Genomic DNA, 26,913 nt, shown 5'->3' with positions numbered 1-26,913 from the left:
GCCAGACACCGAAAATACCTGGCTCTTTTGGGTTTGATTCCCCATTACTTCTAACGCACGCACCATCCTCTTCATCAAAGAGACCGTGGCAGGGGAATATTAACTGCACCTCTGCTTGGACAGTGCTAAGAAAAAAACGTCACGTCATACATAGCCCACCGTCCTAAAAAGCTCACGCAACCGGCGCTGGGAACAGCAGCATCTTCTCACCGCTGGAGGTGCCTGGTTCCCCCGACTGCGCCCAGGCAGGCCGCCTGCTTTTGCTGCGCCATCAGTGCTCACCGGTATGCTACGCTGCACTGTGGCTCCCGCAGTAACCAGGAGCCCCGCTCTAGCAACAAGCACTCGTACTGCCAGTCACTGCCGTTTTCCTTTGAAAAAGTACTGGAGCAGTAAATATTTTTTTAGTAACTTGCAGAATTTTAGCACACTGAAAATTATATTCGTTTGGATACTGAAAAAACACCTCAGTTTAACCCAACGCTCTTTTGAAATGCCATTTGACAACCAGAGAGGGAAAACAATGAAAGACTTCAAGTTTTCATGTATTTTATTTACAGGCCGCACAATACATTTTATATACAAATGGCTTAAAATAACAAAGAGTAAGCAAGCTGAAGCATAACAGTTCGATTATTTTAAATTAGGCTGTCTTGAAATAACTCCTGCAATAAAGTATTCTTCACCCTGATAAGCAAAAGTTAGTTTGATTTTAAGTCAACCCAAGGTCATTTCATTTTTAAATACAGAATTCAAATCAGTTTTCTGGTGATTCCTTAATTTCATGACACACTTCCACATATATAGAACATCCCAAAACTATCAAGAAGGGAAATAGCCAAAATTTCCCCATGTAAAAAACAGTGTAACAGAATAGACTGGAGAAATGCTGTATGTAGAACACTTGCCTGTTTTATTAACGAAAAGAAGAATGCAAGAAATACATCTGAGATTTTTCTCTCTTGGAAACAGAATTCATGGTCTGAGATCTAATTTGCCCGCAGACAAGAGGTATCCTATGTTACTTCAGTACTTCAGTTTTTACCGCACAGTTAAACTCATCTATTAAACTCATCCAACTGTAAACTTCACCAAAACTGAAACCGCCTCCTGCACCAAGCAAAAGGAGAAGAGCACTCAAAACCGCAAGAACTTACATTACAGCACTTATCGCCTCTGCTTCTAGAAAGAGGCACTACCGTGGTACGGAGAAAATTTAACATAGACCATGTTTTATGGAAACATAAGAAAATATAGAAGTTTGCCATTTTAAAATTATTTTTCGTAGAAATTATATTAACATTTAAGGATACATGTATTTTTACACCTCTTCCCTAACACTGCTCCTTCTGTTCAAGATAACAACAACTAGCGATCCATGATAAAAGCTGTTTCCTTTTCCTTTGGCTGATTTTAAGTATTACAATAGCCTAAGCGTTTTAAGTCATGGTCGTAGCAGTCCAGTCGCGCTCGCTTTCTTCCTCTCGGTATGGCTAAAGACCACTTAATATAAATAATGAAGTACTTGCTACTTGGTAGTCCATGATTACAGTATTTTGCTATGTTTATTTAGAAACACAAACACACAACACTTACTTTTCGATGTAGTGTCCAGGTCTCTGTAGCACACTTTGGAATTGCAGCACAGAAAATGTAAACCCAAAGGAATGGGGGGGAAGTAACAAAAGCCACGGCTCCACAGAAAAATAATGCGGTTTTCAGAATGTCTACTACTGCATCAAAAATGCAAGAGCCACATGATGTAAAATGCCAAACTAGTACAGACTCACTCTGCCGAGTGAAATTTGTTCAAAAGGGTAAAATTCTGAACTGACATAAGCACCTCGTGATGTGATTTAATTCAGAAGAAATTTTGACAGATAATACACAGGTCCAGTACAAACGAATGCGGACCTAGTCCTTAGATCTGGCCAGTTCCCTGGCTGCTAACCTGCCCAGACCCAACTCCGGGGCCAGGGGAGCGCGGCCACGGGGAGAAATCCTCCTGCCACACACCCAAGGGCTGCCCTGCAGAGGGAGGGCAGAGCTCCTTACCCACACGCAGCCTCTACCTGCCCAGGAAGAAAGACTGCCAGCGAAAGAGCCAAGAAGATCCCCCAGGTTGCAGAGAAGGCAATCTCTTCAGAGATATCATATATGGAAATACGTTAACTTTCCCTCCAAATTATCCCAACACTGTTGTCCCAGGCAAATACAGTGTTCGAAGTCACAGGCTAGTAATCCTTAAACTGAATTTGGGGAAAAGTCATTGTGCAGTACGCATCTGCCACAGCGTGCCAGAGTTTTGTTTCCGATTCATCTGGACGTCAGCTGTCTATTGCATCTCCTTCTCTCTCCTCATAGTCAGGATTACTCATGCTGTTTTGGTTTTTGGGGTTTTTTTTCTCATGGCCGAAGACTGAAATCCATTTCGGCAGAACGATGCAACATCAGAGTACTGCCAGCCCATAAGGAAACTGCACTGTCGTTTACACATGCGGAGGGGACTGACTTCCCTGCATTAAATGAGGTGAACGAAATGACTTGAAAATTTACCTCCAAAAGGGAAGCAGTAGGAGACACAACGTCTTCCTCGCATTTTTGTATTGGAAGTCGAGTCATCTAGTCCTCTGAGATCTAACTTCCATTTGAACTTACCTGCTTTTTTAGCCAACTATCACCTGCAGTTACATTTGAAGTGCAGGAGAGTAATACCAGACTGCACATTTTTAGTGAAAGCAACTGCCTAAGAGCTTTGAAAGTCTTTTGCTTGATTCTGAAAAAAAGCAATCTGTGTGTATCACTGTGGGGTTGTTTTTTTAAGATTAGTAAACAAAAAGCCTCAGCTGACACTGTCCATATCTAAATGACACTAATGATTTTTGCCTTTACAATTTTACTAGCAGAAAAATGCTACGGGGGTGTCCTTACTCAAGGAAAACTACCCATTGCACTGTCATTCACACGTGAAGCTTTTGTTTTTCTGAAGCACAGGCTATTTGGGTCATAAGCATTTGTTTCTGACCGGGCCACTTTTATTTTCAGATCGCAGGATTTTCTACTGTGTCTAGTGAAGGCAACAGCCAGACTTACAGGGACATCGTAAGCAGCATGATTCTCTCCGTTTCTCATTTGCCAGATCCTCAAACGCTACGTAGTTAGCGAAGTGAGTTTCTCCATGCTCTACAATGTGGTAGTTAGCCATATACGAACCAGGATTTTCAACTAAAACAAAACAAAACACCAACAACTTTGGCTTCTGTTCTGAAAATCCAAAAAGTCACTGACAAGACTACGTTTGTAATAGTGTAAGTAGAAATTTTACTTTTTAAAAAATAATAATTAAACACTCAGTTACATAAGGTACCGATTTGTCAACTGGATAATCAGTTGGAAAATTGTTTCCAATATGGGCTTTAAAACATTCTTTTACGTACATGCAAAATATAACCATACCTCCTCTCTGCAGGAGAGAGACCACTTGTTGTCAAAGGAAAAAAAAAAAAAAAACCACCATGCTGGAAGTTGTAATTAATATGAGGAGTGGCTCTTGGTAAGAGTTTTAACTACAGTCATTTTATCAGTTCTTCAGAGACTCAATTCTAATATTAAAATGTTCTGTGGAATAGCAGATATAAAATCGATTAATTGGCACAATCACAAGTTTACAGAGAATTAGAACTAGTGTCAAAGGTTTTGCTGTTGCTTTAAATACTGGTCATTTTTCCTTTGGTTACTTCCTATAATGCAGTATTTGTGGGAAAAAGACGACAGCGTCAGCTTTTCACACAAAGTAAAGTAATTACTGCTGTTGACATTTAAGAGAAAAAAACTATTTCATCACTTGGTAAGGACATATAAAGTATAGTTTATTTGGCAGAGGAACTAAAACACTTACTATAACTCCAAGAGGGAGCTGAGGAAAAACTACACTCTTCATTCTTCTCCTCACTTTCAACGTTTCTCATGAAGTTCAATTTGGAAATTATGATTTCATCAAGATAAGATTAGGTCTCTAAATATCTGGCCCACCTGAAGTAAACAGCACAAGGTTATGACCTATTTGAGTTGCCTATTATTATCTGGATTTTCATGTTAACTACCTAGGTTTAGGTATTATTTTCATATCGATCTATAAAGTACTTCCAAATTTTTGCAGACCTTAAGCTTACATGTAAAGGCACTTACCATTCAAGTAAAACAGTTTTTATATAAACAAGCCTGGGAGATGGAGAGAACATTTTACCAGAACATCCATTCTTTTTTTTTTTCTTGAAAGAAAAAGAATAACATTGACCAAATATTTATAAAATTTTGCATCAAGAGAAAGGTTGTGTTTTATTATCTGAAATGAGCACAAAGTACACCTTCCACAATAACACTGAAAGCAGTGCAAAGACTGACAGTGACCTTTGACTAAAGGTAGTTCTGTAAAAAGAAAAATACCAAATAAATCAGTGCCCTGCTTTGATTGTTGTAAAATTTTTTTTTTTACATAAAAGTTGGTCCAAACTTACAAAAAAAGCACAAATGTGCATAGTTCAGAAGATCTGAAAGAGTGCCATAAAAAGCTGATGTCCCTAAATTTAGCATCCACTTAAAACTGCCAAAATACAAAATAAAATTCAGAACTAGAGTTTGTGAACATGTACAATCAATTTATCTAGTTTTCAGACAGCATGAGTTTTAAGCATTTTTAATTTTTCCTACTGTATGCAAGACCCTTTTCCACATAAAAATAAAGCTGTTGAATTAACATTATTCAAGTCTGTTGAATTGCTGCTTTAAACTGCAGCTAGGAAAAAAAAAAGTTTTTCCAGATAAAAATGATGTGCCTGAGGAAAAACAGATACTCAATATGGTAATCCTCTGCCTCGCCCTCTCACTGCAGATGTGCTAATGTGTCCCCTGTATCCTTGGGAATAGCCAGGTCCTTGGGCAGGAGAAGTCCAAGTCTGTCCATGCATGTGGCTGATGCCACTGGGGTTTTCCTGTAAGTTACTTCCGTAGCTATAGTTGTGCATCTTTGTGGGCAAAGAGTGCGTACTCTCTGGCCCTGCGGAAGCGTCACCGCTGCTCCCCAGAACCGGGATCGGGCCGTGGCTGTATTCAAACCTATGGTCTTTATCTCCACTAAAGAGCATGGGGCCAGTGTTGAGGTAAATGTCTCCATAACCAGTTACTGAGCTGGGAAAGGATTCTGAAAAGGCCGACGGAGGAGGGGCACCACCAGAGTGAGATGAAGCAGTACTGTAGTTATCCAAAGACTGAATATCCGAGTTTCCAAGGAAGCTTCTCCTTTCTAATGCTCCTGATGATCCGCTTCCTATTCCATCGCTACTGCCATAATGGGCAGACGAGAAGGAAGATGATCCAAAGTTATCCTTGTAGTCTGGGCCTGTTACGTAGGAGTCTCTAGCCTGATAATCCACGCTCGTTTGTACTGGCTCCTCTGTTGTCGCCTGAGCTTGATGCTGAGCAAGCAGCTGCAGAAGAGCTGCTTTCACTCCTGCGTGAGGATCTGTTCCTGAAGAGTTAGTTATAGGCAAATGCTGGTTCTCTGTCCGATAATCAAGGTCTTCATCAGTGAGAGGCGGAGGCTCCGGTGGCTCTGGGGGACGCTGGTCTGGAGGCAAGATCCGAGGGCGTTCTTGTTCGGGTGTTCGGTTCAGAAGCCTCATCTCGGACTGCCTAACCAAATCCTCTTGACCTAGGCAGATGAAAAAGAAAAGCTTTGGAATAAAAATATACAATAACAATACCAGAAAGGAAAGGACTCTTTCCTGGGACAATACAAAGGTTTGTTACTTCAATTCTCATTAACTTATTAGTTAACATTTATTGTTAGCTGGACAGATTTGCTTCAGGAGGGTGATGCAAGTTTCTCCTCAGAGTAAGATTACCAGGCAAGCAGTTAAAGAAAAACGGTACAATTTCCTTAAAAAAAGCCCCAAAACCAAAAAAAAACCCCAAACAAAACTCACGCAACACAAACACTAGAAAATTCAAAGAGGGATCAGAAAAGATTTGCAAATAGGGAGGGATACAAGTCTTGAGGGACAAAAGGCCACCCTATCAAGGCACAGCAAAACTTAAGGTTAAAAAAAAAAAAACCATGAACAAAAAAACACCACCCAAAAAAAACCTTAAAAAACACCCCCAAACCACTTCAGAGTATTTCCTTCAACAGCTGCAAACACCACAAAGCAATATATAAACCACCATATAATAAAACTCAAATAAGCAATCCAAAAAGATCAACGACAGAGCTCTAAATCTTGAGAAGACTAAGGAAGCCACTACTATACCCCAATGGAAACCTTCAACCACGTGTGTTAGTGAGTTATAGGTCACCACTTACAGAATTTGACACTAAGAAATTGCTCTAGTGAGCATTAAAAACAAAAATACCCTCTCCCCATAATAGGCTTTACCTAAACACACAGTCAAAATTGGCAAATTCTATCTATGAATTTGCTAGAGAAGACTGTCTTCTCCACCACAAACGCCACTAAGAAAACCCCAAACCCCCAGAATAACGATCAATGTAACTGTTTCATCAGAAATACTACCGGCACTTGTGTACCTCTTAGAGTGGGGATCATCTTTTGCTCTGTCTGCATAGCACCTGTTACAGTAAGACACAAATTCCATGATCCAGACGTAAAATGTGACAAAATCAACTCACACACACTCATATGGTTAACATGTTAACTCTCTGTCCCCAAACTATTACGTCTCCACTGCTCAAGGTATCTGCCGCTTAGCAATAAAGACCTTCAGTACCTGCAGACGTATATAATGACTTGATCAGATGTGGGTAGCCGGGTGCCGGAGATTCCACATCGTCCCGGCTGACAGACACAGGAGTGGTGGGCTCTGGAGGCTGCCTGAGTTGTAATGACATTTCATTTCCTGATCCGTTTTCCTTCTCCTCCAACACAAAATCTTTTTGTTTTGTTTGCTGAGCCTTTATTAACTGAGACAACAGAACAGCAAATGCACTCTGTACAGCTGCCTGGGCAGCATCAGTCTCAACTTTAGGCTGACTCAGCTGAGCAGGTGGTACAGGAGGCTGCGTGACGGTCGGCTGTTTTAGAGGCTCCTGTTCCGGCGGTGGTGGCGGAGGCGGCGGCGGCTGCTGCTGCTGTTCTGACTGTTTTTCACCTGCTGACAAAATTCCAGCAGGAAGATTTATTTTATTTAGTTGCTGCTGAGTCTCTGGGTTTACCTTAATATTCAACACTTGGGCAAACTGTGCCAAACTAACACTTGTTTTAGACTGTAGCAGGTTTAGCAGGATTGCCACTTCATTCTGGTTTAACTGCTGTCCAGTGCTTGTTTTTGCTAAAGACAAAAAAGGTGTTTTTAAGTATTATTTAGAACTGGCATATTTCAGAAACTCAAAAGTAAAACTAATCTAGCATGGCTGACACAACTGGCAAAGCATGGGTTTGGACAACATAGAAATGGAATGCTTTTACGTACTACCTGCCTTTGGGGGAGTATCTACAGGAAATGGAATAGTAAGATCCAATATAAAGAAAGTGACTTCCAAGGGGCGCGCACATGCACTTGGACAGATGAGAAACATCAAGCTGGAGCTCAATTTTCCACAATACAACTAAGCTGGGGCTTAAGGCCACCTGCTTTAGGCAGCTGTAAGATTTCCAATCCCCGCAAAATTTCCTATCTTTGACATATCACATCCCTCTGTTAAAAAGTGGCCATCTGCAAAACGCATTTCCAGTCATTCTGGCCCGTTCTAATTCAGCATCTGGATTCTAACACCTGCTCAAGTGACCAGACTCTAGGTGACCCAGAAGCTAGCAGTACAAATGCAAAAGCAAGCGCTGAGTTTGAAGGACAAGAAGTCAATCACTGAGTAGCAGGAAAATGCAGGTTTGTGATGATACACAGTTTCTTCAATGAAATGGAGTTTGCCACAAATAAGAGGAGATTATGATGATGCAGGGGAATATGAATAAGGAAGTCAGAATATCAGTAGTTTCTTAGTTTCAAACACCCATTGCGGTAGTTTATTTTGAAAGGAGAAGTGAAGCAGCATGGATTTCAACATGCCCTATGAGTAGATGACTTACAGAAGAAAGTAGTTAAAAATTAAAAAATGAGCATGTGTGACTGTGCTGGCAGAGCCCTGAATTTTTTTTAACCCAGATCAACACTAACACATTCTGTCCTCTTCTATCCCTGCCATTCTGCTAATTCACCAATATATTAATTCGTAGCAGATTCAAAGCCATGCCTGACAAAATGGTCACACACACAAAAATATTAAGTATTTGCCTTCCAAGACTACGAGCAGCACAGCTGGAAAGTGCTGCAAAACCCACTACCTTACTTGTGGATGTGCACCAGGATACAAGCACTCAGAACCTACTCAGGCAAGATCCAGGGATTTACGTGATTTTATATATTTATATAAATATAAAAGTAAAACCACCTTTTATTGGCAATACAGAAAAAAACATCATTTCTAATGCCTTGTACTGCTGGCTCTCACTCAGATGTCACGCTTAACAGTTGATTTTGTAACATCTGAGGATGGTATGCTCAACACTCAAACCTCTCTCAGACTCTCAGTTAAAATTCAGCAGAAAAATGCCAAACAGGGAAACTAATCTACCTATTCCATACTCTTTGGTTAGTCTCAAGTCCATTCCAAGAGCAAACTGTATTCTGGGAAATCTGGCAGTTTCTACCAGAACAGAATTATTGAGCTCTACATAGCTCCTGTTTAATTGTAAGGTGCAATAACCAAGGGTCCCATTCGTGAATCAGAACATTAGCAATAGATCCAAGGACTTTTTAACCTCTTCTTTTGGGATGCTCAGAAACAAATGCAACAGTTTTGTCTAAAGCATGCATTTGTACATAGAGTTCTTTAGTGTACCTTATCGATGGTATTATCTAAGGTGCATTATGGCTTCCAGAAGTGTTTTGCTTAATACAGAAAACACCTCTATGCTGAACTGTCTAAACTCCACTAAAAATTAAATTGTCTTCTTTTCTACCTAGATGTATTTTTCTATGTACATATGGGCAAACAGCAATATACGTCTGAATGATTCCTTCTCTTTTTGTTTAGTTTATTTTGCATGGTTAGTATTAATGACTAATAAACATAGTAGTCTCTCATCAGGCTACCTGCTATAAAAGCACAAAGAAAATAACTACTACCCTTTGGACTCTTTAAACTTCTCTACAGTTTTCATTTGCGGGGGAAAGAATTTTTAAGGGCTACAAAAAGTCACGCTTGAAAATGCTGCCAAAACTTTAGCCTAAACATACGGAGCGGCAGAAGCTCACAGCTGGATTACAGTGAGAAACAGGATGAACAGGAGCAAGAGGCAATAAATTGCAATAAAGTATGATCAAAAGAACTATTTTCTATATATCTTTGCACAGAGTATTTGGAGCTCTGCTCTATTGTTAAATGAAGAGTTGATTCAAGATGGTTAGTATTAAAGAATTTTCAGGCCCTGTGAATGCATTTACTGTTTTTCTTCAGCTGAACACCAGTACCAGTGCCATAGGATTTATGGTCACTTCACACAATCAAAAATGGTCTAAATTAAACTTATCAGGTATCCATTTGGTATTGTTACTTTGTATATTTCTATATATTATGAAGGAACTATCACCGAACTGCTGAGTATCTCAAACAGTGTCCACGTAGGAAACCATTACTTTACTCTTTGTATTATATTCATAAAATTGGTCTTCAAGAAAGATACTTCAGTTAAGTTTCAGAATTAATGGCTGTGCAATCTACAAAGGTAGCTACTTCTTGTTATACCAGGCTTTGGGAATTTTTTGGGGTGTTTTTTTTGTTTTGGTTTGGTTTGGTTTTTTACAACTTGGTTCAGCCCCAACAACTTGGAAAGCTGAAGACTACATAACATGCAGAGGGAATCTGTTTCATTTGAAATGATTGTTCTAAAATCTGCCTTCTGATCAGTTTATCAATACCAATAAAGCTCCTCCAATCTATGGAGATTGTGAGGAACTTAGAGCAGCAGCTGGCTTGTGGGATTACAGAAGAATTATAGATGAGCAAGAGAGAAAATCCCCTCAAAATACAGAGCAAGGTAGTTGCTCTGACCAGATTGAAAAATTAAGTAAAACTTAAAAGGAACACCTAGTTTCCAAAAGCAAAGGTACATCTTTTGTAACAAAGATTTAACTTACAATACTGTTCCTCCCTCAAGAATCCAGGAGACGTCAGTACTCTGAAAATAACATCTAAAATTTCTAGAGGTGCAATCCAAGTAGAAGGTAATTATAAGAACCGAAAATATTACTGACCAAGTGCTACACTAGAGTTGCCCTGAGTTTTGAGTTGGGAAGAAGTTTGCATGCCTTGTGGGGTGTTGGTTCTACTCTCATCCATGCCTAGAGACAGATCCTTCCTAGGGACTTTAGTTGCTGTTGAGTCATCAGTCATGCCCATCTGCTTCTGTCTTCTGCGTTTCTTACTCCACAGCTCATGGCAATCCTGCCACAAAGGAAGGCTGCAAAGAATGATTAGAGATAATCAGTTTTATCCCAGAATTTATTTTTTTTAAATGTTTTTTTTTAACCATGTTGGTAAAATAAATGCTCAAATTATACATAACGTAACTTTTGAAAGATGAACCTACTGGAACTCGGAAATACATCAGAAAACACCCAAAGCCAGCAAAATCTCAGATCTGCTTTTTCTGGCTGAAATCTCTTCATTGATTGCCTATTTCAGAAGCACAGGTCCCTCTGGCAGAAAAGGGGAACATGTATCTTAAAATGAGAATCAATGTTACTTTCTTGCATTCAAACTTATGAAAAGCCTAATTATTTGTGTAATTCAAGACTTCAAAATGAATGCTGCACACCTACTATAAAACAGAATTTGCAGAGTAAAAGATAAGTTATCAATAAGAAAGCGTTCTTTTCAGGCTTCGGGTGACCAACTCCCTTTGTCCGCTTGTAAAAGTACTACTGCCTCATGAGTTCAAATATTTGTCCACAGTAACAGACATGGCTAACTAGTATTTATAGTTGTACAGCACAGACAAGCAAGAAAGTAGGAAGAGAAAAAAAAAAAGTTGCAGGAATAAATAGCACTTCACACTAGCGAAGTTAGTATACTAGGAAGAACAAGGGATATCCCAGTCCTTTAAGACAGATAAAAGCAGAGGCAAAAGTCTCCTAAGGAAGTCATCTGCCACCAGTTCTGTCCTTCCGTTACTGTTCCCTGCAGGCATCCCAATTCCGATTTCCTGAGGAACACGGAGACCCATCCCATAGATAATGGACATACTGAGATAGGCAGCAAAAATAGTGCCTTCTGTTTTCCTATTACGTATTAATAACTGTCTGAGCAGTTCCCTCACCCAGGAACATGGAAAAATTAGGTGACAGATGACAAGAGCCACTGGAAAGGCAACTACGACAACTTCTTCCTTTATCCTCTCCCTCCGCATACCAGGTCAAAGACCTGCCAAGTTTTTAGTCAAAAACAACTGGAAGCAAGTAAGAACTCATTGTGAGAAGTATCCTATGGTCCTTGCAATCAGCACTGTCACTTTCTTTGAATGAACAGCTGTTTCTTCCCAAAGCAGAACTTCAGTCTTTCAAGAGAACAGTCAACACTTTCCTGTGCGCACTCTGTCAGGCGTGTGGTTCCTCTTAATTTTTAAAAGGACACCAACGACTAGTTTGTTTTCAATTCCCATTTATCAGCTTCTAGAATGGATGCACTACCAAGCCCCTGAAAAAAACCAAATTTCTTCCCATTCACTTACTTTAAAATGCATATAAGCAACATGCTGTACAAGTGGTTCTGAGATTTTAGTGAATAGCCTAAGATTGCTGATTACTGATATTCAGACAGTGACATATATAGTCATATTCAGGCAATGAAACCTCTTAACCTCATGTGTCAGGAGCATTAGTAACAACCGTGTGTATCTAACAGGTAAGTCTCGGAAGATTTTTAATACAATTCTTACATAAAACTCAAACATTTTTCCCAGTTGGTAACTAATTAAAAAGAAGTCAGTACAGGCTGCCTTGAAGGTACAATTTACTCAAACAATATTAAACGTTCTATGTTCTGACAGCTATCTTGAGGGAAGAACGAAACCTGCAGATTCTGTAATGCTTTTCAATTGTTATCCTCAGGGCCTGTTCCAATATGATTTGTACTGATTAAAATGACAGTTAAGTCACTGCAAAAACCCTACTGGACATTGCAATACATTTCCTCTCAGAGAAACTGACAGGAAAGACCCTGCACAAAGTATTTCACTTCTGCCTGTAGACCCAAGAATCTCATCTGGCACAGGAAACGACTTATGGTATTTCACTTTAACCCTCATGTACCTTTGCAGAATTCTATACCCAGTGTCATTCTACCATCAAAGAAGGCAATTCAGATTCATGGAAGACCTCAAAACCCTTGGAAAAAGTAGACACTGATAAACAGAGATAAAAGGGAAGTGATGGTTTTTCAACATTAGAAACATTCATATAAGAGTATTTTTTTAAAGGAACTACCTCAGTAACTAGTTCTAGGAATAACAAATGAAACAGTTCTGAGATCCTCACAACCACTGCTATCATGGTGTAAGAGTCACTCAACCGCACAACCATTTTAGTGCAGAATCACTATTAAACAACTGTATGTATCAACATTTTTGTTCTGCCACCATCTACTGTAACTGAGACACAATGAGCTTAACAAAATCAGTGTGCATTCACATTTCGTAGAGGTAAGGACCATTACCAAAGGAAATTACTTACTCTGGAGGAGGCATTTTAGACGGTTCCACATCTCGCAGAAACTCGCACTGAAGAGCTTGTTCAGCTGTGCAGCGCTTGCTGGGATCCAGAGCAAGCATATAATCGAATAAATCTAATGCAGCTGGTGGGATACTACAAAAGAGCAAAATGGAGCAAAGCATCGCATTTTTATTTTGAATCACACACTTCTGTGCAAAATTTTAACAAACAAACACACCCCTTCCAAAATAACTGATCATTAAGTTCTCAGATAACTTACATCCTAACAAAACCCACTCACAACTTGAGCTTGGTAGTAAGAGGCAGAGATAAACTTCACCTTTTATTACCTGTGCAAGCATATAACCCAAGCTTTCTTTGCTTTGTGTGGTTTTAATTCCTTGAAACATTGTCCTTACAAAAAAACCAACCAAACAAAAAAACCAAACACCTTTTTAAGCCAAGACTATATTGTTACATTACACTTTGGAATTTAGCACCTGGGGGGTTGCAGTTTTGATTGGTCCATGGACAATAATTCTATTGCTTTAAAGATATAAGTCTCATTAGTACAAACAGGATGATACATTTCTCCTGAAACCCACAGTAACTGAAGGAGGGGAACAAACCCTTTAAAATAAGCTTACAGCTGTTTTCCATAACTTTCACATGTGATATTTGCACAAAACTAGTCCAATGGTAGTACTTTAGAATAAACGGTTCAGATAACTTCTCTGTGTTGAATGAATTTATGACCCAAAAGACTGTAATGTTAACCAGACTACATATTTAGCTGTAGCCAGTTGTCCTAATAAAAAACAATTAAGTACTCTGAGCTGGTTTTTGGACAGGGACAACAAGCAGGTGTACCAGTCATGGAAAACAAATGTTTCCTTAGGTGAAAGCTGACAGGTGGCTGAAATTTTAGGGCCTTCTTCCCTCTTCTTGAAGCTCCTATTAAATAAGGGTTAATACAAGCTCTGGGGGTATCATGGGAAGGATAAGAACCTAAAGCCATTTTTCTTTACACTTAATCTGTGTTCATTCTCCAGAAAATAGTGAAGTTCATAAAGTCTCCAGGAAAACTTAATGGTATTACAGTTGACTAAACTAATTCTTCATCCTTACAAAGCAAACTCTTCTCTCAGTTTTCGACGATACTGCTTCTTTGGTTTCATTGTGTTGAAATAAGCTAATTTTATAACATCAGGCCATACTGCTGGACAAGGACTCCCGCAAATTCGGCTGTACCAAAAAGAAGGGAAAAAAATAGTATGAGATCCAAAACCACAAGTGAGCACAGCTGTCATTTTATTCTTGCACATACAGTAAATACAAAAATAATTTTTAATTTTAATGTTCAGGTTCCTTTAGCTAAAATTTCTCTACTGTCTAATGCCCAACACCATTAAATAATGGTGAATTGTCTATGAAAGGTAATCACCCTGCACAGACTAAACTTACTTTAAGAAGTCCACTATTTCTGCCTCACCCCACCCCAGGCATCCTCCACCCAAATGTTTTGAAAAACTTAACCAACTATGTCTGGACAGTACTCCAGGTATTTGTCTTGGAGAGCTGGATAGCCCAGGTTTAGAGTGCTAATTAACTTTCAAGTCCTTAGCTGCCAATGCCAGTGAAGAAAGATACACCAAATGGCTGAAAAAGCACTTTTCACTGAAGATTTAGTTGACACTGAAGACATAAGGGGGGGGAATCTCAGTAAGGCCTAAGGGCATAAGCAAGATCCGACCACTAGAAAACATGTATATTTTTTACTTCAGTTATGAGTTTTATGTCTCAAGCCTCATCTATCTCCACAAATGGAGCTGCCCATAATCTTATTCCTCCCCCTCCATCCCCACCCATTTTGTCCAACCGAGGATGGCTAAGCACAGGTTGACCAACACCACCCTTCTCAGCAGAAGAACTAAAGAGGCATTTTACCGTACGTGCAAGGTTTCAAACTCTGATGCAGGCAGTCATAAAAGGACATTTTGCAAATACATTTCCCTAGTTCACCCCTCCCATTTATTAGACATAAACGGTTAGCTTAAGGGACCTAATGATCTATTAGTTGTGCCCTGAATGCTATGTAAACCAATCTGACTTTACGCTGGTTGGGGTATGTAACTCTCAGGAAGGAAAAGAAAAATAATAAATCTATCTTTTCCTATCAGAATTTACTTCAGCTCTATCTTCAAACCTTAAAGTTAGAAAGGATAAATGTAGAATTGTTGACTGTAACGTGATGATGGTAGACATGTTGATAAAATTGATATATTACATTTAAACAGCCAAAAATGCATAGCATCATTGAAGAAGAAAAATGAGCTACAAACAGGAGCTTCCAGCAGGAGAAAGAAATAGCAAAATTTTAGTTTGCTGTACCAGAAGTACAACACAAAGAGAAAAAACTTCAAATGACTGCACTGCGACGTGCTTCAATGCCATCTAAGCAAAAATTTCCCAACTCAGAAGTTTAGTTCTCCTTACACTGAGAATGATCACTGATATGCTTCGCACCTCCTAAAAACTTCATTTTTCCAGGCCAGTTAATAACACATTACACAGAAACATGCTACTGTTTTAACTGTTTTGAAAAAACATCTCAATATATAAAACTTTGTAGTATTTTTTATTCATTTAATTTTTAAAATAATGTTGACCATTTACTGTTTAGGTTCTATAAGTTCTGTAGGACTCACCCTCTTTTCCCCTTGTTTCTAGGAAGAGGACCTCTCCTCACTTACAAGGTCAATTATGATATCAGAATCAAGAGCAATTTTTGCTTGCTGAATAAAGGGGAAAAAAAAAGATGCTCTGGTTCCACTGAGTTATATACATATCATTCTATGATTTATTGAGAGAAGGAAAGAAACAGAATTTTTACCTCCATAGAGTGTCTGGCAGTTTGTAAGGGAACAGAAATATTCCCACAAAAATAATAAAGCCCAGGTGTGTATGTGGAAGGCTTGAAACAAGAACTCAAGGCCAGTAGCGTGCCAAGTACCTACTCCTCCCAAATCCCACTTGTCCTTATTATTGTCCATGTTTTCATTTTTATTTGCTGCAAGGAAGTTGTAACATCATCTTAAAAAAATAACAGGCATTTTGACTACTCTCTCTTTACAACTTCAGTAATAGGCAACTCCAGCTGCTCTACAAAAAACCCTCTTACTATTCAACTGTACATTGCTAGCACCACAGAATACTCACAAAAAACCCTTCTCCCTGTCCGAGCAAAAGTCACTTGCTTTACATGCCCCTCAAAACCTCTAACATCTCACTCAGGGCGATAACTGAGCACTTGTAAATGTTCGCAGTGCGTTATCTCCGATTTTAACACTAACAAAAGAAACCTGACGGTTTATGAGCCACCTACTATGTGGTTGTGCTTGCATGTTACCTTATAAGTTCCAGTTGAGCAAGTTCTTGATTTGCTTGAAATATTGGCTTTTTTGTAAAAAGTTCACCCAGGATGCAGCTGTAAAACAGTTTTGCACAATTTCATCATTATGGCTTTCAATATAGACTGACAGAAACATTTAAGATTTATTTTTGGCTTGTTTTTATGCTTGCTACACTTCTGTACCAAACTCTTACCCACAGCTCCAGACATCAATAGCTGGTGTGTATCTTTCTTCTCCAAGCAGAAGTTCAGGAGGCCGATACCATAATGTAATAACTTTGTTGGTATATGGTCGGCTGTTGGGGGGAGGAAAAAGAGAGGACTATCATTTTACTACGATCTCATTTCCGAAAAGGTGATACTTTGAGGACTTTATTTCGGTGGTGCTGTTTAAGAACAGTACAATCTTCCACTCCCTTTTCCTAATTTTAGTCCTGCAAAGCTGCAACTGCGCAAAAGCAAACACAACCGTCTGACCAAGGCTATCAAAGGACAGATTGAAGATATAAATAATCATCACATAGCCATCTTGATGCTATGTGAGTCCTGTATCTCAATTATTCTTCAGATAGCAATACCGTATATTTATTACATTGCTAGTAATTTCAGGAGAAGGACCTGCTTGGATAAAACCAGTAATTTCTGGGCAACTATTGATTATTAGAATACTGAATATAGGACCTCTACAAGCATTTTGAAAAGAAGAAAAAAGTCACTTTCCCCATCTCTAAGTAGGAGCAAGAGGGACAAAGCCTTTTTCTTGAACTACATCCTTCAACACTTTTGATTCCAAAGCCTGGAACACTTCCAACATCTTCCTATATTTCACAACATCTTTAATTCTCTACAGCTCTAACTAGAAGTTTTGGTCAGAGGGAATAATCCTTTCCACCCTCACACTAAGGCAAGGATTTCCTCTATCTCAGACATACATTTTTTTGTGGACAGGCCAAGATACAGCATCAACAGTTCAGAATGGAAGGCAGAAAACAGATGTTAGGTTTTGGTTTTGTTTCAACCAGGGTGTCTTAAAAGTGATCCCAAAATTCTTTCAGTTTTAATAATACACTCTTACCAACACTAGGTAACTCCAAATAGAAAGCAGAGTAGTGTTAAGTGCAGAGTTTGAACAACCGTAGCATAAAGCCTAACAAGCTCTTATAACATACTCAGTGGTTCAGGTATCATTTCTGCAAAATCACCCGAGTCTTTTTTTCATTAAGAAACTCCCCAATTCATTTTTAAAATTTAGTATGTTTTTGGAAGCAATCCCATCATTTATCATATTTATCTCTGAAGCAAGCATTCCTCTATGAAATGTTTACATGGTATGGACTTCCTCTACAGATACACCACTCATACATATTAGTATATGGTGCTTTTTATTTGAACAGATGTTTTCTTACACAATCTGTCATATCTCCTACTCCAAACATATTAAATCCACCAGAACAACATTTAAAGGAGCACAACTACAACAACCGATGGGAATTGACTTAAAATTAAATTTTTATTTCCTCCCCATTATGCTCCTACTAAATTCTGTACCCTTTTGAAAAATATATAATTCTAAACAACAGTAAAACAAATGTAAAATACACGAATTTAAAGCAGCAGCTATTATACACTTGTTGGTATACATTAATTACATGTTACTGCAGGTCAGAAGCTACTCAGAAGGAAAATGAATCTTTTTATTTGAACAGAGGTTTTCTTACACAATCTGTCATATCTCCTACTCCAAACATATTAAATCCACAAGATCAACATTTAAAGGAGCACAACTACAACAACCGATGGGAATTGACTTAAAATTAAATTTTTATTTCCTCCCCATTATGCTCCTACTAAATTCTGTACCCTTTTGAAAAATATATAATTCTAAACAACAGTAAAACAAATGTAAAATACACGAATTTAAAGCAGCAGCTATTATACACTTGTTGGTATACATTAATTACATGTTACTGCAGGTCAGAAGCTACTCAGAAGGAAAATGAATGACAAAAGAATTGTCAAAAATCTATTCATGAGATTCTAATTATCCTCCCAAGTTCAACTGGCAATTCTATTAGCTAGCATAATTACATTTTAATCTTGGTTTCATTCATGTATAATGGTGTAATAATGTTGCTGTTTGTTGTATTGTAAAATCTGTTATTTGCACTATAAAGACACTGAACTTCCAATCGTTCAATTCTTAATGAACAGTTAGTTTTACAAGCAAAATTTAAATTAATTTAAAAACAGACATTAAAAAAACCCCATGGTAAACCAGAGAAAAAAAAATAGGTCAGTTTGGTGCACGTTAAAATAAGAAAGTAGGATGGCGTCAATCCCTTTTATTGTAAGTACATCCAAAACAAAAATTAATTACCCAGCAGCTGCTTAAGATTATCTTACCCTGCTACTATACTGAACAGTTTTTGTAACTGTACAACTTAAGCATATGTTCCTGAAATAACAGCTCAGAAGACAGTGAAACTAATGCTATCAGGTTCAACAACAAGCTCAGATCTCTGTGAGAAAACAATAAATTCATAAAGCTAACATCATGGATATTATTTCCCAAATTAGGCATGCAGAAATCAAAGTAAGCTCAGGTAGCTAACGTTCTCTGTATCCAACCACCCGATGTACATACTAGTGTAACAAACATTCAGCCTGAATTTTGAAAATCCACATGACAAACACATGACATTACAATATAAACATTGAAGTTCTAATCATATAAACTGTGCACCTGTTTCCTGGAGTACAAGCATAATGAAGCCAAGAACAACAGAAGCACAAGTCGCAAGAAGTTTCAGAATAACTTTTATTTAAACTTGTATCTCTGTTTCCAGCAGATTCAACAGCACTGACTGCCTAAAGAATACAATGAGCCTCTTCAAATGTAAGGTTAAATCTTACATAAAAGTAATGCTTTTTGAAAAGAAACTGTGTACTAATTTGCTTCAGCAAAAAGAATTCACTTTCCCTAAATAACCTTTTCTAGGTATACCAACAGAAAGAATATACTTTAGGTTTACAGGACCAGAAACTAATAGTAAAAACCTATATATTGATGCAAGCTACTTAGGACTGTAACTCTTCATTTCCAATCAATATACGGCCACTCTCACAGGTCTTTATCCAGAACACTTGGAAAAGCAACACATTTGCACAAAGAGAGTTTTGTGTTTTTATGCAGTGTAAGACAACATGCACTTCTTTCCATTTCCTAAGCAATTACTTGTATTACAGTACAAAAACATCTCCTCGAAACAAAACAGTCTTCTGGCCCTCATAATACTTAAGAGTTATGCAAAAAGATTAAGCTTCTGAATGCTTTTTCACAGTGTAATTATATCTTACCTTTCTTCAGAGTTGTACAGCCGAGCAAGCCCAAAATCTGCAAGCTTTATCTGCCCTCTGGTGGAAAAAGCAAAGAATTATTTAGTGGTTAATCCTGTTAGATTTCCTCCCCAAAATCAGGTGAAGTTAGAGATTTTGAGACAGCTGCAATGATCTTCACCAAATCACATTAATGAGGAGCCAATGCCTTACAATCTATGCATCTCCTCAGTAAACAAATACACTAACTTACTGAACAGCAAAGACAAGTAAGCAAAATTAGGCACACTCATCAAATGGCATTCACATCACCGGATGTTAGTCAAAATTTAGGTGTATACTGTAAAGTATTCAAATCAGTAACTCTGCAGGAAAAAACTGAGGGAGGAAACCGCTATTTTCTCATGCCTTACTGCTAGCATAAGCATTTGTACAACAAACAACTATCAGCAGTCATACTTCCTTCTAGGAAGCCGTCAAAGTCCTGTTCTGCTCTTGTGAAGTTTAAATACAGCCTTTAAATCAGGGTGACCGACCAGATAAGGGCTTCTATTTTTGCAGCAGCCAACTTGCTGAATGACACAACCCCTAACCCCTTCTTGAGTTTTCCCATGTATGAGGGGAAGAGTAGAAGATACAGAGCTCTTGCCTGGCAGTTTCCACGGCTAAAAGGCACCGCTCAATGACCAGAAGCCCCCACCATCTGTAAAGTCTAGATGATTTAAACAGAAAGCTATCTGCAAGCTTCTCTAATACATGAAATGAATGTTGGAACATTGCATGGGGGCTTTGTTTTTCTGTACTTAGGAGCTTTTAAAACTCTCGTCACTTTCAAATACATGCAAATGTCACTTTCAAATAAATTTTATTTTATCAAATTAGGGTAGGACTTGCTGATGTGTGTAAGAATGACCGTTTTGTGATAATAAAATATACAGGTTATAGTTTCCATTCCATTTTTCCCCTCAGATGTGTGCTTGGAATTGCTGTAACACTTGGAGAACCTCCATAAACAAATAAATTTTTCCATCAAATTTACATGCTTATTCCTCAGAGAGCATATTTGTGGAAGAACAATGAATTTTTGAGCAAAGACATTTAAGTTGCGTATCTAAAAGATATATAATCCACGTGTTTGGCTTCAGGCTGTAACTGGTAATGGGATTTTAGAAACATTGGCTTAAAATTATTCAGATCAGCTATCAACATTTTCTTCTTCCAGTGGAAATCTCTAAGGATGCTCAAAAAATATCCTAGGGGAAAAAACTCTGTATCCTGGATTGGAGAGAACGCAATACAACAGAAAGCTCCACCTCTACCATAATGCACTCTTCTCCACTGTCAGGTTATACCTCAGCTTCTGCGTTTATACCTCAGCTTTCTGTGCAAAGGTGCACAGAGACAGCACCACCACTGGAGATTAGCAGGCAAGCAAGATTAGGTGTGTGGGCACAGTGAGTGATGTGTAGGCATGTGTACATCTGTTTAAGAGTCTGTATCATAACCTGGCAAGACTGCAGTGGGATCCAGAGCTGAAAATAGTCTACTGTTAGTTTGTTATCAGAAAAAACGGAGGAAAAAAATGGAAAAATTAATTTGGTGAAAGCCGGGACAAAACTAGGGCCCTACCAAAAGAGACCCTTGATCCATTTTGCCCAGTATTTCGTCTCCAACAGCAGCAGTAGATTTTTAGGGAGAATATGTGAACCTGCTCACTTTGGGGCTTATCTTCCTTGCACTTAACCACCACCCACAATCATTGCGTTAAGGATGCTAAAACAGGTATTCCTGTCTATTCCCTTTAGCAGGTGTTAATGATCCTGCCCATGAATGTGTCTCATCTTTTTGAATCTCCTGACACTACCCGGAAAACCTCCTGTGACAACAAATCCCAGAAACTGACTACCTGCTCTGTAAAGATACTCTTTTTTGCTGTTATAAACCTCGCACTTACAGTTGCTCCCTAGTTTTAGTACTGCTGGATTTGATGAACAGTTCTGTACTGAAGTTATCAGCTATCTTCACACAGGCTTTTTATTTGCTGCTGTTGCACACTGAACAAAAGCATGTTTACTAATATGATTTGTAATTACAAGTGGTTAAAGAAGTAAGAAACAAATTCTTCTCTCCATTTGATTATGGCTATAACTGCAAGCCAAAGCATGTTTGAACATGCCTGATCAAATATTCTTTTAAAGCATTATCCTGACTGATGAAGATGGGGACCTCAGAATTACGTCACGAAGAACCAGCCTAGCCACACTTCACCTTGAAATGAGATGGCAAAAAGAATACACATTAAACGCTTACGTCCTAAAATTCTGTTTTAATATATTTGAACTCAGGTAATTTTCCCCCATATTCTGACCTAAAAGATTCAAGTTTTAATCCTACTGTTTTAACACAGATTAGGTTTAACAAACAACTGCAGGATCCAGTGCTAAGCAGTAACATTACCAGATTAGTATTTTACAATTTATTTTAAAGAAACTAGGCAATCTGAAAAAGTTTTGCTAATGACTTAAAGCAGGTGAACTGTGAAGATTAAGAAAGATTTAAAGATGTTGTTAACATACAATTTTTTTTAACATACTTTAAGTAATATCCATACCTATTATTTAGTAGAATATTTGAACATTTGATATCTCTGTGCAAAAAGTTCTTCTTATGGCAATAGGCCAAGCCCTCCATCAGCTGTCTCATAAAAGATTTAATATGATTTTCATTAAAATGAACCAAACCAGATTCCAGCAGTCCCATCAAGTCATGGTCCATATATTCAAATACCAGGTAAAATGCACCTAGGAAGAGAAAGGGAAAGGGTAGGAGAAACAGAGAGAGAAATTGATTTAACAGCAGTCCAAAGCATTGCTGCTCCCTGGTTTTGAAAGTTGGAAGTATTTTTCACACAACTGTTCATATTTTCTGCAATATTTATAGCTGTACCTCATGTCGAATAACAGCAGTGAAATATAGTACAGTAAAATGTTTTCATAAAATTGCTTTTCTGTGTAAACAATTATACTAGTCAAATGTTTGTGAAAACAAATATAATGCTACCACATGGTGCTTTAAGCTAGATGGACATGTACTCTCCCTATGGCTCTCAATCTCCATCTGTTTTATTCAAAGAAACATTAACTGGGTTAATATTCTCTATGTAAAGTTTGGGGAGAAATCTAGAAACAAAATCTGTACAGCATTAGTTCATCTGTCATGATTCGGTGACTGATTTTTTTAAGCTTTCAGTGTGGAATTGGGTCAGAAATAAGCCTGCCCTTCTCAGACTAAAAATACCAGTAAGACAAGACAAAATGAGAAAGCAGAACTAACCTACTAAAAACAGCAGCTCTGCAAAGATGGATTTCATATTCCAAGTTGCCACATACATCCATTAAGCATAATAGAATCTGGTCTTATCTCACATTAGCCTATGTAATTCCACAAATAAAGCTATTAAAGCCAAGGGTCTTTGATTGAGAGAGACATATATAAAAGTATTCTTAAAGAGGAAACCCTATGCTGAGTGCTCCAGAAGCAGCAATAGCCAATCTCCAGCACAACCACTCCCAGTACGATCTACTTTCTAGTATTTAATTCTTCCCCTTCTTCTTAACTCTGGGGCAGAGAAGACAGTACAGTCCTTGCAGAGCACTGGTGGCAATGCAGAAACCACATTCAAGTGGGTCTGTCTACCTTCCATTTTCAAAAGCCTCCCCCAAAGAGATTTCAAAGTCACCACTCTAAAGTACAAATAGCTTCTGCCCAACAAGAACTCATTACAGGTTCTAGTTCCTAAATAAGTTTCAATTCAGAAACTAGTGAAAGTCTTGGAGCAATAATGAGAAGTCAGCTTGCCAGAATGTACACACACAGAGCCAAATTCTAATGAACTGACTTGTTTTCTTGCATAGTAGCTGAAAAGGGAAGAAAGAGTGCTAAATCCACCTGCTGTTTAACAAACAGAAAAAAGACTACTCATACAGTAAGAGTTAAACTTGTAACAAAGATCAGCGTAGAGCAGCTAAACCACAGGCGATTGCATAAGACACTCAGAGTTTATTGTTTTTAATTTAGGTCCTTTTGTCCTGCTGTATGTTATATGGAGGAAGCAAAATACTGATCATAAAATACCCCTGTTGGTGTGTGCAGAGGAGGTGGAGCAGGAGGTAAATCAAGCAGGTACAACCCAATCCCACCACTTCAAAAAGAAAGAAGGAAGTATTAAAGAGCCATAAAGAACCAAAAGTCTGCCGTGTTACTATTCGCATAGCTGAGTTCACCAGTGCAGTTCACCAGTTCAGCACGGTAAAAGCACAGAGGCTCCTAGTCCTGGTCTTTTAAAACAAGATAGCTGGCAACCTGGTGTTAGGTCTACTTCACTGACAACTGCTGAAGTATGAACTGTGACATATTTTAAAATGCCTTGAAACAAAACACCTGATATTAATGCTGCAGTGCTAGAATAATCTAGATATGCCCTTCAGAGGACGTCAGCTCAACAAAATTGAATACCAATGATATCTTGGTATCTTCTTGCTCTGGAATACAAAGGAAAGTTAACTCTGTCATGGCAGCAGGCTACACTCTTGTGTGCACATGACAAGGAGAAAGACTGGGAAGGGTCAGTGGGATTGCAGACCTGTTTAGTGAGAACAGCTGAACACAGTCGTCTTGTTTATATGCAAAGCAGGCTCCATGCCTTGAGCAACTTCCTGCTCTGCCACTAGCTCCCGGGATTTTTCACCACTATTTATAACCAGCAATCACAATTGGTACCCTCATGCAAGAAGGAAAGCTGACAACAATGGAGAAAATTCATAAATAAAACAGAGTAGTACCTGGGAGATGACATCCGATTATTTATATTCTCTGCAACTCTCATTAAGAAACATACACTAGAACAGTATAAACGCTAAAAGTTCCTTCCATATCAGAGCAAAAGTAAATGCACGGATCCATTACACTTGTGCATTACTACCTATTTACTACCTACATATTATAGAATGTTAGAATTTGTTTTAAAAAGAAAAACTGTCAAAGCTGAATCTTCTTCATTGGTTATGAGAAACTACTAAAATTAGTCTACCAGCCTTGGCAGTCTAACCATTAAAACCTGATTTTCAGTTTTACTCAAACAATATTTGGAAGTGATTGTAGCTGCAAAAAAAGGTATCAAGAAAACTGAAGTGAAACTTCTGTTAGTTTATTTCTAGACAAACATGGTGGTGCCCTTTTCTGATAGAGATCTACAGTTTCGGTCAACAAAACTGTTATGTTATTCCACTTGATCATTTAAAATCTCCATTGCTTTTCATCAGATATGGGGATCCTTCATAACAAGGAAAGAAGCTATAAATATTCAGGAAGAAGAAAACAGTCATGGAAGACTTCACAAGTGAACTATGCACAGGCAGAAGTCCACTTACTACAGCATAGTCTGAGTTCAAGTTTACAGCATTCTTTAGTTCAGTCAAAACAAATGCCACCCAAATATCCATTTCTCAAAAAGGAAACCATTACAGAAAAAAAAATAATCCTTCTTTCCCTTCTGAGGCCAAGGTTTTAAAATGACCCTTTGTTTCATGCTAGCTTTGCCCAATACCCATATTTCTGGAAACAGTGTCATAAAAACACCTAAAGCTCTGTTACAGTAAAGCGCATGCAATTCAAATGAACCCAGAATTACTTATTCGACTTTAATGTTACGCATTGTACTGCTGTCATGTTAAAGACCTGCACTTCCTAGTAAGTACCTGTGGGGTGGGAGGCAGCCTACAGTCCATTTCCACATGCTGCAACAAAGCACTAACAGGGGGTTTATGTCTTGGGTGCCCCATTTCCTTTGCTAATACCACGCAGCTCATCTCCATTCCTTCATCTACTGAGATAAATAAGAAACCTTAATGTCACTGCATGTTGACAGAGCAGCAGCTGGAACAGCTGAACAGTGGTAATATTGCCTACTTCTGAATATGGGATAAGAGATAGCAGCTGAATCTATTAGGGAGGTACACAATAAATAAAGGAGACTCACATGGATGGAAACAGTCCTCGCCTTACTCCTTTTGTTTGCACTTAGAAAAATTCATCTTTTTGACCATTTTGTCAGTTAAGATTGGTAAGGGTCAGAAAGTGAGATACCGGTTTAGAATAATTAAAGGATTAACACATCTCCTCCTCCTGTTCATATATTTCAAGTCATGGAGCTCTAACAGCAGCAGTTTTCTTAACCAAAACACAAATTGAGCTGGGGTATAATGCTGTAAAGTTATGCATACAAAATGGGTAACTCAACAAAACATGGCACTGATGGTCTGTTATAAACAAAGGATTTTCTGAGGGGCCAAAAAACGTAACAAAATATACTTTGCATTTTTGTGACACAGGCAGGCTCTGGATTTTTTTGGACTATCATCAAATCACACAGATCCAACAAAGGAGGACATCAAGTTACACATTTGTTCCCAAAGAAAGATACAAGTGCTTCGGGCTGGGTGGGAGGCGGGGAGGGAGGGAGCAGCAGGGGAGAATGATCCAAAAGCCTACACAGATGACAACTTTTAAGCAAATATTTTCCAAATGTAATTGCATAGGGAAGGTGTTTGGGGTTTCTCAAAATACCTGATTAGATACAGATCAGAGGAACCGGAAGACCAGAAGTGCCTTATTATGTGCAAATTTTAATTCAATCCTTGTATAAATGCATTACAATAGTATCTTGAAATACAAAAATGCTTAAAAAAAAAAGGATCCCTGCCTCATTTAGTGCATGGTATGTACAATGCTGAGTTGTTGAACAGGTTTTCAACATTTTGTTCCGTACTCACTGTTCAGAATGAGACTCCATCAGATTTTCATTTTGCTAATAAGCCTCCTCAGCTTGTTCTATGCAATACATAGATTCCCCCCCCGCCCCTTGATTGATTAAAGGTAATTGGATTATATTTACTCTTCCATTTCCTTAACATTTCTCTTCCGGTACTCATGATACACTATATTCCAAGACAGTTTTAAACAGAATTCTATATTCCAAGACAGTTTTAAACAGAATTCTATCGAACAGAGCTTGAAAACTAAAGAAGAAATTGTCCAGCAATTCCTTGAAGTTCCTTATATTTAAATTCCTTAAAGTCCCTTAAACAGACATTCCTCTTTTCTTTCTGACTCACGTTTTACAAACCTATTTTCTAATTTGTGAAACACCAAATAAAGACATAGCCACTGAATTAATCATCTTAAGACTAAAGAAAGCATCACTGCTATACTCGTTTTTCCATTTAGTTATCACAAAACTTACTGTTTAAGACAAATTTAGTCTAATAAAACCATAGAATCATAGAATCATTAAGGTTGGAAAAGACCTCTAAGATCATAGAGTC

The 26,913-nt window shown here is 38.3% G+C and overlaps 1 protein-coding gene across 1 annotated transcript in view; it reads right to left on the bottom strand.

Moving 5' to 3' along the window:
* Positions 1-2,396: 2,396 nt before the first annotated feature.
* CDK13 (cyclin dependent kinase 13) overlaps positions 2,397-26,913 on the bottom strand; it is a gene marked incomplete at its 5' end in the record, with an annotated part of 42,543 nt that continues 18,026 nt past the window's right edge. The window contains 9 exons of the mRNA XM_019470855.1: positions 2,397-5,710; positions 6,787-7,347; positions 10,330-10,535; positions 12,805-12,936; positions 13,912-14,028; positions 16,193-16,270; positions 16,390-16,491; positions 19,553-19,609; positions 22,143-22,332. Coding sequence (XP_019326400.1) covers positions 4,854-5,710; positions 6,787-7,347; positions 10,330-10,535; positions 12,805-12,936; positions 13,912-14,028; positions 16,193-16,270; positions 16,390-16,491; positions 19,553-19,609; positions 22,143-22,332 — 2,300 coding nt within the window. The remainder of the gene's footprint in view (positions 5,711-6,786; positions 7,348-10,329; positions 10,536-12,804; positions 12,937-13,911; positions 14,029-16,192; positions 16,271-16,389; positions 16,492-19,552; positions 19,610-22,142; positions 22,333-26,913) is intronic.

This window comes from Aptenodytes forsteri, unplaced genomic scaffold (genome assembly GCF_000699145.1).
Source record: "Aptenodytes forsteri isolate BGI_AS27 unplaced genomic scaffold, ASM69914v1 Scaffold282, whole genome shotgun sequence".
NCBI classification, from domain to species: domain Eukaryota; kingdom Metazoa; phylum Chordata; class Aves; order Sphenisciformes; family Spheniscidae; genus Aptenodytes; species Aptenodytes forsteri.
This window is presented reverse-complemented; position numbering and strand designations above follow the sequence as displayed.